This window comes from Neolamprologus multifasciatus, chromosome 2 (assembly GCF_963576455.1).
Source record: "Neolamprologus multifasciatus chromosome 2, fNeoMul1.2, whole genome shotgun sequence".
Lineage (NCBI taxonomy): Eukaryota > Metazoa > Chordata > Actinopteri > Cichliformes > Cichlidae > Neolamprologus > Neolamprologus multifasciatus.
The window spans coordinates 15,069,151-15,084,723 of record NC_140440.1 but is presented as its reverse complement, the minus strand read 5'-3'; the positions used below and the strand labels follow the sequence as shown (position 1 = coordinate 15,084,723).

The 15,573-nt window shown below is 46.7% G+C and overlaps 1 protein-coding gene across 3 annotated transcripts; it reads left to right on the top strand.

Annotated features, from left to right (window-relative positions):
- The first annotated feature begins 3,100 nt into the window (after window positions 1–3,100).
- On the top strand, window positions 3,101–12,986 carry pcdh18b (protocadherin 18b). Of its 3 annotated transcripts, none has more exons than XM_085130547.1 (4): window positions 3,101–5,972; window positions 6,290–6,378; window positions 6,667–6,782; window positions 11,568–12,986. In XM_085130547.1, exons 1-4 carry the CDS (start codon window positions 3,456–3,458, stop codon window positions 12,503–12,505), a joined length of 3,660 nt encoding a protein of 1,219 aa, XP_084986673.1. In that variant the 5' UTR covers window positions 3,101–3,455; the 3' UTR covers window positions 12,506–12,986. The 3 variants fall into 3 exon arrangements, with proteins under 3 accessions (XP_084986673.1, XP_084986664.1, XP_084986655.1); XM_085130538.1 differs by having other exon boundaries at window positions 3,102–5,972; window positions 6,323–6,378; window positions 6,667–6,836; XM_085130529.1 differs by having other exon boundaries at window positions 3,102–5,972; window positions 6,667–6,836.
- The last annotated feature ends 2,587 nt before the right edge of the window (window positions 12,987–15,573 follow it).

Here is a 15,573-nt window from a genome sequence, read left to right as displayed (position 1 = left end):
AAATAAGAATAAACTGGAATGTTTAAGGACTTCAGACAGAAAGTAAAGCTGAACAAAATCCAACTTGAGAACAAAGTGGAGAGAAACGTTTACAGCAGGGAGTGGAAGAAAGGCCTGGGCTCAGCACCCTGATGGGTGGGAACCTGAGCACAGCCAAATTAAATACTCTGATCCCACCTCAGAGCAGTAAAGCATGTTCTATAACAGATTCAACGACTTACAGCAACCCCAGAAGGACTGGGATCCCAGCAGCCCCAGTCCCTCACACACTCCAGTCACAGTGAAGGACAGGCCCACTCACCTTGGAGGTGTCATGACCAAGCTCTCCCAGCTGCTTCTGGACTCTGGGTTTGTCCCACATGCATGAACGAAATCCACCATCACACCAAGAATCAAAATGATAGAACTAAACACGGGGTGGAAAATGCCTGCCTGACACTTTTGGACACTTTGGACATGGTAAGTGTCCAAAGTCTCCTAGGATTAGATTTATGGATTTATCCTCTGCTTTAAACACCGTGAACATTTTTGCTTAACTGCACAAAGTGCTGAGGTCAGATCTGTCTCTGTAAGCACTGCATGTGCACATCTTTGGGAAACTGGAACTGGTACAGTACTGGAGTACTTTATGTGTGTCTCCTGAAACCTGATGAGTCACTGCTGTCAGTGTGTGCTGAAACTGTCTGCACATACATGAGGCTCTGTGTGCAGTGATGAAGTTCTGTGGAGACGTGTTGTGACGCGTGCATCTGGATGGACCCTCCTGTGTTTCACACACTGTGGGATTTTCTGCAAAGCTCGGCTCAGCTGCCTCTAACTCTGTAAAGTCGTAGGTGATGGTCCCGGTGTTGTGTACTGCAGTGTCAGTAGTGCTTGCTGGTGTTGAGTTTGCAGGCGACTTCCTGTCATTAGGTTAGTTTCCAGCGCTCACACTTTGGAGAGCACTGGAAGTGGTGATCAGCTGACTTGCAGGCAGGGTCATTCCTAGCCCCCCTCTCCTCCAGCCCAAATCCATTCATTCTCACACGATCTGACAGCATGGTAATGAAACAGTGGCAGATGCTCGCGTGCCCTGACAATGCTCCCGACGCATGCCGAGACCCCCGAACACCCCCACATGGGAGCGATGCTGAATATCTGCACAGAGCGGTGTAACTGACCGGGACTGGTTGTTCCCGACACAACGGCTGTTCTGGTGCAGATTATCCGAGCGTGCCGCTGATCTTCATTCCATCAAGTCTTATTCCAACTTTCTTCATGTCTAAATTGGGGGAAAATCCCGACAGCTGAATAGAAGCAGAGGAAGCCCGAGTATCACCCCACGTCTCCCAGCTTCCACCCTTAACCCCCCTGCACCACTCATTCTATGGGAATGAGTGGGGGTGGGCTTGCTCCACCTGCTCCGGAGCCTTTGTCATGGGGATCTCCTGCTTCATTTCAATGACAAAGGTGCTGCACCCTCTTTTCACTCATGTTATGGTCCCTGAGGGCAAAGTCTCTGCATCCACCCCGTCACACAGCCTGCTGCACATGAGCTGCCCAGGACCATCCAGCAACCCCCGCCTATATTATATTATATTATATTATATTATATTATATTATATTATATTATATTATATTATATTATATTATATTATATTATATTATATTATATTATATTATAAAGATGACTGAACCTGTCCATCGTATTTAAATATAAGTGCAGCAGAGCTTCTTGGTTGAGGCTTGGTTGAAGCCAAACTCTGCTGGTTGAAATGGAGCTAACCCTGGAGCTTGTTTCACTGAGTGTTCTGCGTCTGAACCTCGAACTAAACACAGTTCAGGCCATCGATGCATGAAAACTAAATTAGTGCTTAGAGCTTCTAAGACGTGTCTGTTGACAATCAGCATCTGCAAACCGAATACTACATGGGTGTTGGGTCGGTCAGTGTGTGTGTGTGTGTGTGTGTGTGTGTGTGTGTGTGTGTGTGTGTGTGTGTGTGAGCCGGTGTCCATGTGTTTGCTCAGAGGCAGATGGCAGTGCAGAGCCTGTTCCCACGGGTCGCACACAGGAATGTCAGATTGCGATGAAGTCCGTCACAGATCCAGCCTCGGACAGACTGCAGTGCTAATGTGGCTCCGGTGCACAGAAGTGTGAGCAGCTCATTACTGTGTGAATAATCAAATGGACCAAATCTGTACTGTGGGCTTTGCGACACTGTGGGGTGTGGAGGTGTTTCTGTGGTGTCAGCTCACAACCAAAAGACACACTTATCTTGTTTTCCTTCACTCACACAGCAGCCATGACATCAAGATAAAGTCCGTGTAGCAGACCACTGCCCGTCATTACTGGGCTCTGATAATAATGTGGCACCATCATAGCTGGGAACGCTGGTCTGAGCTCAGCTCGTTGTCACCAGGCACTCTGAATGGATGCTAATTGTAGGCTGGGCTGCTTGAGGCTCAGGATGGAGATCAGGGGAGCTGCAGATTCTGCCTCCACTGAGCTCTGCAGCAACAAGAGGAGGTGGGGCTTTGTCAAGGGACACCTGTGGGGTCAGCTGGGGGGTCAGCACACTTTCAGTGATTGTGAGAATGCATTCTGGAAAGATCAGACTCACAGACTGAGAGAAGGACTGTTGTGTTCAGACAAACAGACTTTAGTGCTCAGTCAGAGACTACAGTGGCTAATGTGCATCCATGATAGTTTGTAACTGATCAGTGTGAGACTGTCTCTCTCTCTCACACACACACACACACACACACGGTGTGTTACTGCATTATAAGGACAGATTCGTAACTTTGCTGTGCCCTGTCCTTATAGTGAGGATCTATAAGGTGGCCGTGATAAACACACTGGGTCTAACTGCTCGTGTTGGCTCGTTGTTGTCCTCAAAGTTGGTGTTTTAGCGACAAAAGAGGTGGCACGCGCTGTCAATACACGCGCGACCGCCAGTGTGCGGCTGTGTTAACGGAGGCTCAGCCGAATGGATCGCGCTCCGGCCCATTGTTGTGACACACTTCTGCGGTGGGGGGAGCGGGACCCCCCCTCCGCTCTCCTGTTGCTTAAAGGAGGCCATTCTGATTTAGGAGGAGGGAGGAGGTGGGGGAGGAGTGTTTGTGTGGAAAAGAGACGGGGCGGGCGCAGAGAGGGGCGCGAGAAGAAAGACTAGCGCGCGCACACATTGACTTTTCTCTCTCTCTCTCAGTCACGCAGAGTGGGAGGGAGCTTCCTCAGCCACACACACAGACACGCACACTCAGAACATATGTGGAAGTGTGACAGAGCGGTCTGCGAGGAGAGAGGCGCAGTTTGTGTGTGTTCGTCTCCCACGAAACGACTTTCTTTATTTCTTCCTCTCTCTTTGTGTCTCGTGCAGTTTTCGCAGGACGAACATGTCGCACTAAGGACACGCGTGTTCTCCACTGCGTGATCTCCCCTCTGTGGAAGTCATCCCTCGGTGTGAGCGCAGAAGATGGGGGCAAAAAGGAGCCAAAGAAAAGCGGCCGTTTGGTCCTCGGCTCCACTCCAGCTCGCGCTGCTGCTCGCGCTGCTGCTGCTCGCGCTCGTGCACGGCGCCAGCGGGAAGACTCTGAAATACAAAGTTTACGAGGAGCAGAAAGTGGGCACAGTCATCGCGCGGCTGAAGGAGGACGTGTCCGCGGTTCTGCCAAAGTTACCCAGCTCCCTGAGCTTTCGCTTCCGCGTGATGCAGCTGCGCGGCACGCCGCTGCTGGCCGTGCGCGAGGACGACGGACAGATCAGCATCGGCACCAGGATCGACCGCGAGAAGCTCTGCGAGAAAAACTCCAACTGCTCCATTGAATTCGACGTGGTCACGCTGCCCACGGAGTACCTGCAGCTGTTCCACGTGGAAGTGGAAGTCCTGGACATCAACGACAACTCTCCGCACTTTGCTCGCGCCATCGTCCCCATTGAGATCTCCGAGAGCGCGTCAGTGGGGACGCGCATCCCGCTGGACGGCGCTGTGGATGCGGACGTAGGGGAGAACTCTCTGCACACGTACTCCCTCACAGCCAACAACTTTTTTAAGATCGACGTGAGGACCCGGACGGACGGGGCCAAGTACGCGGAGCTGGTGGTGATGAGAGAGCTGGACCGGGAGGTGAAGGCCAGTTACCAGCTGCAGCTAACGGCCTCGGATAACGGGGTGCCCCCCAAGTCTGGCTCCACTCTGCTCAAGATCAGTATTTCGGATTCCAACGACAACAGCCCGACCTTTGACGAACAGGCTTATGCCATCAATCTGCTAGAAAACTCTCCCCTTGGGACTCTGATTATTGATTTAAACGCCACGGATCCTGACGAGGGCACTAATGGGAAAATAGTTTACTCTTTCAGCAGTCATGTCTCACCAAAGATCCTGGAGACCTTTAAGATCCACCCTGAAAGCGGCCACATTACTCTGATTAAAAAGGTGGACTATGAAACCAGCGCTTCCTACGAGCTGGATGTTCAGGCTCAGGACTTGGGCCCTAACTCCATTCCTGGACTTTGCAAAATCGTGGTCAAAGTTGTGGATGTCAACGACAATAAACCAGAGATAAACATTAACCTGATGACACCTGGCAAAGAGGAGGTGGCCTACATTTCAGAAGGGGCCCCCGTGGACACGTTCATAGCTCTGGTGCGTGTTGATGACATTGATGGAGGGCTCAACGGCGAGGTGGTGTGCAGGCTGCACGGCCATGGCCACTTCAGGCTCCAGAAGACCCACGAGAAGAACTACATGATTCTCACTAATGTCTCACTGGACCGCGAGAAGAGGTCAGAGTACAGTTTGACGGTCATAGCTGAGGACAGGGGCTCCCCCAGCCTCTCCACCATCAAACACTTTACCGTCCAGGTTCTGGATGAAAATGACAATCCTCCGTGTTTTGAGAAGAGCCGCTACGAGGTCTTCAAGTCAGAGAACAACTCTCCTGGAGCCTACCTGATGACAGTGGTGGCCTCAGATCCAGATCTGGGCACCAACGGTCAGGTCACTTACACCATCGTAGACACGGTGGTACAAGACAGCCCCATTTCCACCTACGTCACCATCGACCCCTCTAATGGTGCCATCTATGCACTGCGCAGCTTTGACCACGAGGATGTCAGCCGGATCGCCTTCACTGTTCAGGCACGTGATGGGGGAAACCCCGCGCAGTCGGCCAATGCCTCCATCCTGCTGACTGTTTTGGATGAAAATGACAACCCGCCCATCATTCACTCCCCCTCACTCCGGAATCATACCGCTGAGCTTCCCGTGTGGAAGTATGCATCCCCGGGTCAGCTGATCACCGCCCTTAAAGTCACAGACCGTGATGCTGGCGCCAACGGAGAGGTGAGCTGCACCATCATCGGTGGCAATGAGGACGGGCTGTTTGTGATGGATGCCCGGCGCTGTGAGCTCAGAACCAATGCCAGTCTGGAGCAGGCTCCGCGGGACATAATGGAGATCAGGGTGGAAGTGCAGGACAGAGGCATGAGCCCGCTGTCCACAGGAGCCCTCCTCAGGCTCTCTGTGCAGGAGAACATGGACATTCTCCCCTCTCTGTATCCCACCGGCTCCACCCAGGCCTCCCTGGATCTCTCCCTCATTGTCATCATTTCTCTGGGTGCAGTCTGCGCTCTGCTGCTCATCGTGATGCTGATGTTTGCGACGGCCCGCTGCAGCCGTGAGAAGAAAGACCCCAGACACAACTACAACTGTCGCGTGGCGGAGAACAGCTACCAGAACCACCCTAAGAAGCCCGCCAGGCAAATCCACAAGGCAGACATCACCCTGGTCCCGACCGTCAATGGAGCTTTACCTGTGCGTGCACACCCGCGCTCCCCCTCCCCTTCCCCTACACCTGAGAGAGGCACGCTGGGGAGCAGGCAGAGCCATCATAGCCGCCAGTCACTGAACAGCCTCGTCACCATATCCTCCAATCATGTGCAAGAGAACTTTGCTCTGGAGCTGGCCCACGCCACTCCTCCTGTAGAGGTGAGAGGTTTTCTCTAAATGTCCATTGATGTAAACCTGATTTACATGTAATACTTTGAAATATTTATACTCATAGTACTTTTTCATTTGAAGCACGTGGTTCGTCATGTACGGGTTACCTCCCGTGTTTGTTCAGCTGTATGTGTCGTGTTTTTGTTGACCATCACAAAGTCATGCACTCCCTCAGCCCCCCCACAATGCCCCCCCCAAACATTGTCTTGTGGCCTTGCTTGTTGACTCCATTCATTTTCCCCTCTTCATTTTCCCTTTTATTTTGTCTTTTTCCTTTCTTTTTGTTTTTTTTCTTGGCTTTGTAGCAAGTCTCACAGCTTCTGTCCATGCTTCATCAGGGCCAGTACCAGCCACGGCCAAGCTTCAGAGGCAACAAATACACCAGAAGCTACAGGTAACACATGCGTGAACGATGCTTTGTGTGCTGGCACACATGAGGAAGAGCCCTCTGAGCTCCTCCTCATGCCACAGTGCAACATTTCCACTGTTCTCAGCTCTGCTCCAGTCGATTTTGGAGTTAAACTATATGCTCGATAACTTCACATCTGCATAATTTTATGTTAAAACCCTTCTGCAGAGCACTCTCAGTGAACCTTATTATTCATCAGTGTGGTGTCTTCATAAGTGTGCTAATATTATTGGCAGTAATTCATGTATCATATCTGCTTCTGGCTTTTTGCAGATATGCCCTGAATGAGATGGATAAGTTCAGTCTGAAGGACAGCGGACGGGGAGACAGCGAGGCCGGGGACAGCGACTACGAGCCCGGCAGGGAGTCCCCCATGGACAGGCTCCTCGGTGAGGGCTTTACTGAGATATATGCCCCTGATGGCCAGCACAGAGCACATGCAGGTACATCACAGCGCACTGCCCTCGGTAGATATGAAGCCAAGCTTCAGTCTTTATTTTGCTCAGCTTTATCCACCACTCTGATATTGTTCTTCTAATAATTATACGTAGAAGAACTGTATCCATTAAACATGCAGATTCTTGGCTTGCTGATCTAACAGCTACAGCGATATTTATATTTTTGGTGATTTATCAGATAATAGTGACAAGTGCTCCTGGAGGTTCACGCCAACAGCTCTAAACACAAACACTTTCAGCTTCTTTTCATATGAGATGATAAAATGTAGCAAATTATGGCAGCTGGCAGTCTGCATGTTTGGTCGATTTATTTATTCAAATGAATTAAATCAATACGTCAATTTGGGAAATTCATTAGAACGTATGAGTCATCATTCACTCATGTTTCCGTGGGTCAAACTGGGCAACACCAGAGCTGCTTAACCTTTGCTTAGCAACCCCACCTCGAGGTCATCTGATGAGGACTGTGCCACACCCTCAATTCATTCTCTATACCACCGATACTAATAACATGCCATGTACTATACTACGTGGTCCCGCCCTCGATGGTTGATGCTTTCTGGTTCCACTGACCACCGCCTAATTTCTCTCAACAAATCACATAATTTTTACTTGAAAATGTAATTAGCCGAGACCTGATTTGTGATTTAAGTGCTCATTTTCTTTCCTTTTAGGTCGTACAGGTATTAACCCTATTAAAGAGGTTTTCAAGTCAATTTTAAAAGGACACTTGAGTTTCTCATACGTCGCTGTGGTCATTTGTAGTCACGGTGTTCTCTGTGGACCACAGCTGAGAGGAACTGCCTGATGGTTAAACAGACAGAGCTTCATATGAAAAACTGTGGAGCGCATCGTCTTTGTCTCCTTTAACCTCAACTTTACTGTGCTGGTTTGCATATTATGGGATTTTTGACTTTGCCCCCATTCTGTAGAGTGGAGTCGGAGGTCCTTTAGATCATCCTTAAAAACTTAAATGAATTTTCCACTTTACCAAGACACGAGTCTATTTGTGGGATGCTGGGAATACTGTGGCCTATAAACAGCTGTGGGGCCGGGATCCTTACTGATTTCTATCACTGAGTTTAGGCTCAGACAGTCAGAGATATTATAATTCTGATCATTTATCAGTACATATCTTTATCTTTCATGTCGGAGCTCCTTTTGGAGAAAGAAAAACAATAAAAAAACTGAAACTAAAAAAATAAGCTGCACATGACTTTGGAGGACTGTGAGTGACACAGTCATGAGGCTCTGCCGCCTGCTGGCTTGTTGCTGGGCCGTCCCTCCTCTCTACAGCTGAGTTAACGAGGACGAATGAGCACTTTGTAGTGACCATACTGACTGTGAAGTATTCTGTCTGCTGGCATCACATGTGTGACAGGTTTGCATGCTAGTTGAGCAGGGCACACTCAGTCACATCCTGTAAAACTTCACCGTGTCTTGGCTAACATCATACAGGCTGCAAGCTTCTGCAGCATCTTTTATCACGCCATCCCTCTTCTCCCAGAGCTGCTGCTTCTTCCCGGCCAGCTTCCCACACAGCCATCACTTAATACCACATTTGAGCTACATCCCAATTAAAGTCGATTCAGACGGGCAGACAATCTCATCACTAACGCCTCCTCCTTCCCTCCCACCCCTTCTTTACAGCTTTGTCGAGGAGCTCCGCTCGTTAGGCGCTCTGCTTTTTCCCACCCTCAAACCTTCATTTCCAGCCATCCAAACCAAAGCTCTTATGTTGCTCTGATGAAACGGAGGCATTTAATTGCCACGAGGCGCAGAGTTGCTATGCAATCGGCTCAGAGTTGCGCTCATGATTAAACCCTGAAGAGCACAGTTACATCTCTAGGCTCACCTTTCTCCTTATGGATGCTTAGGCCACCTCCCACTCCCGGTCCACTGCAGCATAAAGTCAGCTCTCTGTTATTATGACTCAGTGTGGAAGCCTTAACCCCCGCCCCCTTGGATGTAACACAGCTTTGTTTCTTGCTTGTCTAGATGGAGAAGACTGCAATAAATGATGCCAAAGACAGGTTCTCTGTTTCTCAGCTAATACACAGCTGTAGTACAGAGCCATCAGGAAAGCAGTACTTGCACATTTTACTCAATACTCATTTATTTAACACTTGTACTGCCTTTAAGCTCTTGCACATGAGTAACCCTGCTGGCTTACTTCTAATAGACTTCTGTGTAGTGCTGCTGATCAGCCTGATCACATCTTTATATTTAGCACGAATGCTGAGTAAACAGTCGTCACATACAGACAGGGAGACCTCTTCAGGCACATGTAACAGTAATAGATTACTCCTCCAGGTTTAGATATCAGCCTGGGAACGTTCCTCACAGGCCAATGACTGGAACTTTGTCTTAAATGAAGGCATTAGTACAACGCAGTGTTTTTAAAGCTTGACTCGATGTCTCCTTTCCACTCTGACTCTCCTTCTTTGGTCTGTGCCTGCTTTACACAAAGCCAGAGTGCTCCTGTAATCGTAGTCTGATCACCGACGCTCACCGATCGTCCTCCTCTTAGCAGGATAGAAGCTGAATATGTTTACTGATCAAATCCAGTCTCTGAAGTAAACACACAGGGAACCATGTTGTCCTCAGTCCTCAACAAAGTCCTCGGTTCTCTTTTCTGAAAAGTAAATCCCAGTAAGTCAGGAGGCTCTCATTTAACCTCCAGGACCTGCGTCCACATATGTGGACATCACATTTTAGGTTGTAGACCAAAATACTGAATGTTGCTCTACAAGAGCCTGAGATCCAGCTAAAAGGACATTATACTGCCATGGTTTTATTGACATTTAAAACTCACGTGAATCTCATTTTTGTCAAAAACAAAATCAGGTAAAAAATAAAAATGACCTAATTCTTTATTTTTACATTCATTAGGTCCCAATCAGCCCATATAGCAAAGAGGGATTAAACATGCATGAAAGAGTTTGGGTCTAAGGAGGTTAATGTTTGTTTGACGTGGATTTTTGTTCCTTTTCTGTTTGCACACACCAGTCTCGGGTTAAATCTTTCATTTCTAGCCTTTCATCAGCGAGGTAGCCAATCTGCTTCTGCCCCCGCACTGTTTTCATCCTTCCACTGCACCCAAACGCACTTTTCATCTGCTCTAAGATGTATTATAAATGTTCCTTTCATGTTAATGAGGGGATAATGAAGTCCCTCAACAGCGTCACTGAAAAGCACTGCAGTCCTTTAATGAAGGCTTTAAGTTGGCATATTTGATTTGTCTAATTTATTCTTCAGAGATTTTCTATTTGAAGATTTAATATTGAAAAGAGTGACTTGAAAGGGAAAAATGCAGGGCTTTTAGAGGAGGAGTTATTTTGAATGGGTAATAGGCATTGATCGGCCTGGCTGAATCGTCTCTCTGTGGTCGTTGGACGATAGACGGCAGAGCTCCTGCAAAGAGCCTCTCAGACTAATTAGGGCAGATTTCCAGAGACAGCCAAGCATGAAAAGAAAGAAACACCTGAGGACGGGCAGGCAAATGTTATTTCTGCCTGTTTACAGAATAAAATATGGACATACACAGGACATTATGGGATGCTTTTGAAAGTAGTTTGAAGTCATTTTTTCCTATTATGTTTGAAATTGTAAATATCACCAGTAGGCCCGTAGGGATACACTTATTTTCTTGTGCATTGTGTATATTCATACTGTCATGTGGAAGAACACGTTGGAATCCATGAACTCATTTATGGCAGCGGTCCCCAACCCCCGGCCCGTGGACCGGTACCGGGCCGTGAGTCATTTGGTACCGGGCTGCGAGTCGTTTGGTACCGGGCCGTGAGTTGTTTGGTACCGGGCTGCGAGTCGTTTGGTACCGGGCCGCGAGTCGTTTGGTACCGGGCAGCGAGAGTTGAGGCTCGGGTGTGAAATTGATGGTTTTCAGGGTTTTTATCGTTAAGTTGGTTTCCCTGGGTCTTTTCCCGTGTTGTAGTTGTGCGTTTTATTTTGAAAGAAATATTTACACGTTACCATAGCGACCAGAGAGCATTAAAGGGCAGAGAGGAGGACGTTACTCTCAATGCTGTTGGCACATTTCAGGAGAACGCTGCTAATAAAGTTACATGATTACACACTGAGTTCATGTTTATTATGATATTTACAGAATCCCACAGTTTGTGTCTTGGTCGTTTTATTTTGTTGTATGTATCCGCGACACCTTAAAGGCCGCTCCGTGAAAATATTGTCTGACATTAGAGCAGAAAGGTTGAGGACTGCTGATATAAATAACTAACTCAATAGCAGGTAGAGCCATCCTTAGTAACAAGTCAGTCTGATTTACATCAAATGACAGCAACAGTCACTTCAAAGCACTTTATCTCATAATGTAAAGACCCGACAATAATCCTGAGAAACCCACCTGTGAGGAAACACGAAGGCCACACCTGTTCAGTCTTAATAGATGGTAGCTTAACACGCGGCTAAATGTTTTAGACGGTGGTCACATGATCAGTTTGATGAACAGTGAGAGAGAGAGGGTCTCCCACCAGAACCTTTTCACGTGGTTACTCAGTAACTGTAAGTGTCCTGAGTGTACTATCATGATTGAAACCTTTGTTCTGTGAGTTTTACTTTCCTGTTTAGGTTTTAGTGAAAGGTTTATCTTTAAATGACACAAGCAGGTTTAGTTTTGTATAGAGTGACCATATGGCTGCAGCTCACTCATGATTACTCATGCTTCTGTCTTCTCTGCAGCCATGAGGCTTTGCACGGACGAGTGCCGCGTCCTGGGTCACTCCGATCAGTGTTGGATGCCACCCCTGGCCTCCCCAGCCTCCTCTGACTACCGCAGCAATCTCTACATCCCCGGGGAAGAAGCCCGCCAAGCCAGTGACGTCTCTCAAGAAAAGACCCCGCAGCCCTGCACTGATACCGGCTCCGCCCGGAACCAGAGCTTCTCCACCTTTGGCAAGGACCTCGTTGGGGAGGACGGTGAAGACGAAGGGGGAGAAGGTGCCGGCAGCAACGAGGCCGCAGACGAAGACCTGTGTGGGACCACGTCTTTGCTTTCAGAGATGAGCAGCGTGTTTCAGAGGTTACTACCCCAGGGCCTGGACTCATATGTCCAGGTCAGTGAAAACCAGAAGGGGACTAGCCTGAGTGGGATGGGCGTACCGATGACTGGATCTTTAGATCGCAGGAGGGGTCATTTGCCCGGCAAGCCCAGCCCCTCTGTACACCAACAGGGAGTGGCAGCCTGGGCTGCTAACACCCACTTCCAGAACCCAGGTAGCAGCATAGGCCCATCCGGCCACCACCAGGGCGGGAGCTACCACACGCTGAAACCAAGCACCAAGCTCAGCTCACAGAGCAGCAGCCACAAGGGCTCACAGGCGCCCAAAAACAGCCCCCAGAACAAGCCCCACAGCATCCCTCTGCTTACAGCGCTGGTCAGCCCCACGCTGGTGCAGCCTCCCCTGGCCCCGGTGCCGGTGTCGGCGCCGCTCCCTGGGCCTTCCTCCAAGTGGCTGCCAGCCATGGAGGAGATCCCAGAGAACTACGAGGAGGACGATTTTGACTCGGTGCTCGGTCACCTTCAGGGCAAACGTAGCGATAGCCGGCATGAATTGGTGGACGCCAGTGATTTGGTGGCTGAGATCAACAAACTGTTACAGGATGTTCGGCAGAGCTAGACTTCCTGTTTATTCCCCGCCCCCTCAGTGCAGAATGAAAGTGAGGGCGTGTTGGTGGCAAAAAAGACCGAAAAGGAAATAACAAAGAAAAAAAACAAGACCTGCAAGTGTCGTTAAAGTTGCGTTTCAGTTTTAATGTGTTTTGTGAATGCTAAATATCCAAAAAAAGGTACACAATGTGACTGTATTTATCTTTGTATTTTGAAAATACATTTGTATACTTATATTTATAAAAAATGTATATAATTGTAATCAGAAGTCTATTTTTATATTTTAAATGCATGTTGAGTACACGTTGAATCAAGACTTTGACATGCGATTGACATTCGACATATTTAAATGGCTCTTTTGTATTGTGATTATTTTTTATTTGTCACTATAATATGTATTCATTAATATAATACTGAGTTAATAGACACTTGTGTTTGTGGATTATTGGTGCAGGGGAATGAAAAACAAATAAAATAATGCACAAACCTGACCGAGGTGTCTGGCTCACATTTTCTGTTGCACAGTAGGAATTTTATCCGCTTTCTTCCCAGGAAGATGAGGATGGCTGCAGTCGACTGGATCAACCAAACATGCTGATAGAAAACAATGAAATCTACTTTACTGTCATTCCTTCAATATGAGACGTATTTCAGACTAGATTTGATTTGCTGTAAACGTCCTTCTGTCAGGATTATTTATCAGTGCAGATGAAGACCCCGGGTGGTCTGCAAACAACCCTTGTACATATTCATTTTCCTTTACATCACAACACAGTCTTTGATAATGATAATACATTATCAAAGATCACATTATATTTAATGCTGAATATATCGTTGTTAACATACAGTTATATTTGTATATTAATATATAGAGTACTGTTCAATAATTTAACCGTACCTGTGTTATATTTGAAGCAGACGCCTGTGGGGTCCATTTGGATGCTGAGGTCATGTGACTTGTGTCAGACATTTAGCTGTATTACCACCATCTGCTTGGCTCACTGCGGGTGCAAGACTTTGTACACACCACACGTTAGCTACAGCTATAATTCACCCTCCAAATTCTATTTGCATTCTTCTTTCATTCTTTAACCAAACAATGCTGACCCATCAATCAAATGTCAGTAGAAATCAGCATGCTTAATTGTTTAAATTAATAAATTTTTTCGTATATATGTACAGTCACGTCAAGGTGCTTTATACTGTAAACATCCTACAACCTTAGAGTGACACTTCAGCAATCAAGCAACAAGTACTTGGCAACAGGGGGAAGGAAAAACTCCCTGAGCAGAACCAGACTGTGGGGGGCGAACATCTCACCCTGGTTGGGGGTGAGGAGAGGAAGAGAGGACAAAGACATGCTGTGGAAGAGAGGCAGAGATTATTAATAACCCACGATTAAATTCAGAGAGGTCTGTTAACACAGTGAGTAAAGAAGAAGCATTTGTATGCTGTCTTCTAATGATGCTGCCTAAGGGAAGCATGTATAATGTAAACAGAATTGGTCCTAGCACTGAACCCTGTGGAACTCCATAATTAACCTCAGTGTGTGAAGAGAACTCTCCATTTACATGCACAAATTGGAGTCTATTAGATAGATATGATACAAACCACTGCAGCACAGTACCTGTAATACCTACAGCATGTTCTAATCGCTCTAATAGGATATTATGGTCAACAGTATCGAACGCTGCACTAAGGTCAAGAAGGACAAGCACAGAGATGAGTCCACTGTCAGAGGCCTTAAGAAGATCATTTGTAACCTTCACTAAAGCTGTTTCTGTGCTGTGATGAGCTCTGAAACCAGACTGAAACTCTTCAAATAAACCATTCCTCTGCAGATGATCTGTTAGCTAATTATAGTAGAGAAGTTGTAAAGCAGCTAAGACCGCTGAGTCTAGAGATGCTTTATAAGACTTTTTGTCACCCTGGTGCTGACGAGAAACTAGGATTGTTGTTTCATCTGTCCATGCTTTCGTAGTTATAACACGGAGTCCTCTCTGATTGGTTCCCTTCTTTTAACCCTCTCAGGCTCAAATTAAACTTTTTGTTGCTAATGCACAACCAAGTCCTGCAGTGGTACTTCTGAGTAAAAAAAACTCAGAAAATATGTATGTGGGGTAATCAGGTTGTTAGTTTTTAACTGTTGCAACGCCTGCCTCGAGAGGGTTAATGCGAGCCAAGTGTCTCGTATTATGCACATAGAAGTTGAAACATTATTAATTATTCAAAAACAAGTGAATTTTGTTTGTTTCCTTTGATATTTGAGTTCGATATTTTGGTTTGTTTAATGTTCTTTGTCTCAATAAACATGAATACACTTGATGAGCCAGCTAGTTGTGCTCTGTTTGCTAGGTTGGTTATTTTGAGTTTGTTTCGTGTGTCCAGTTCATAACTTCAGTTTATAGGCAGCAGATTTGTTGGCAGACTTCAGAACGAACTCATTTTTTCTCTTCCTCATTCAGCTTTTGTGTAACCTTGACTTGTCTGAGTAAAACCAAGCAGACCTCTACTTTTCTTTTAATTCTTGCCCTTATCTCTGAGCTATAGCACTCCACTCCTTACCCAAGTTGTTGTGTTTCAAACATTTTCTTAAAAAATGTTAATAAAGCTAACAGCTGGTCTTCCTGAGGACGCAGCATCAGAAACGCTGGTATGTATGTATCTCACCTCTGCAGTGGAGCATCGTCAAATACCAGCAGAACAAATGCACACGCAGCAGTGCATTATCATTTTATTAGTATGGATTATGTAGTATTTCAGGTATTAGTTAGCAATTATTTTTTGCTCACATCAACATCAGCTGATAATCAGTGAAAGAATGAGCTTCAGTCATACACAACATGTCAGCACAGTGACACAGCACACTATCAGCACAACACTGACAAACTACAAAGACAAACAACACAGAACTGTGGAAATTAGACAAATAAATAAATAAATGATCAAATAGTTTAGATAATAAGTTCAACTTTAACACTTTAATCTTCTCAGATATAAGGGATTTATGCTGTCTCTTGCTTTATACATCTATAACAGTCGTTTTTGTGACAACCACTTGTTAGTTAGTAATTACCT

Coding starts and splice junctions, on each gene's coding strand:
- pcdh18b (XM_085130529.1), top strand. CDS start 3,456: ATGGGGGCAAAAAGGAGCCAAAGAAAAGCGGCCGTTTGGTCCTCGGCT. Junction 5,973..6,289: donor ACGCCACTCCTCCTGTAGAG/GTGAGAGGTTTT, acceptor TTGGCTTTGTAG/CAAGTCTCACAGCTTCTGTC. Junction 6,379..6,666: donor AAATACACCAGAAGCTACAG/GTAACACATGCG, acceptor GGCTTTTTGCAG/ATATGCCCTGAATGAGATGG.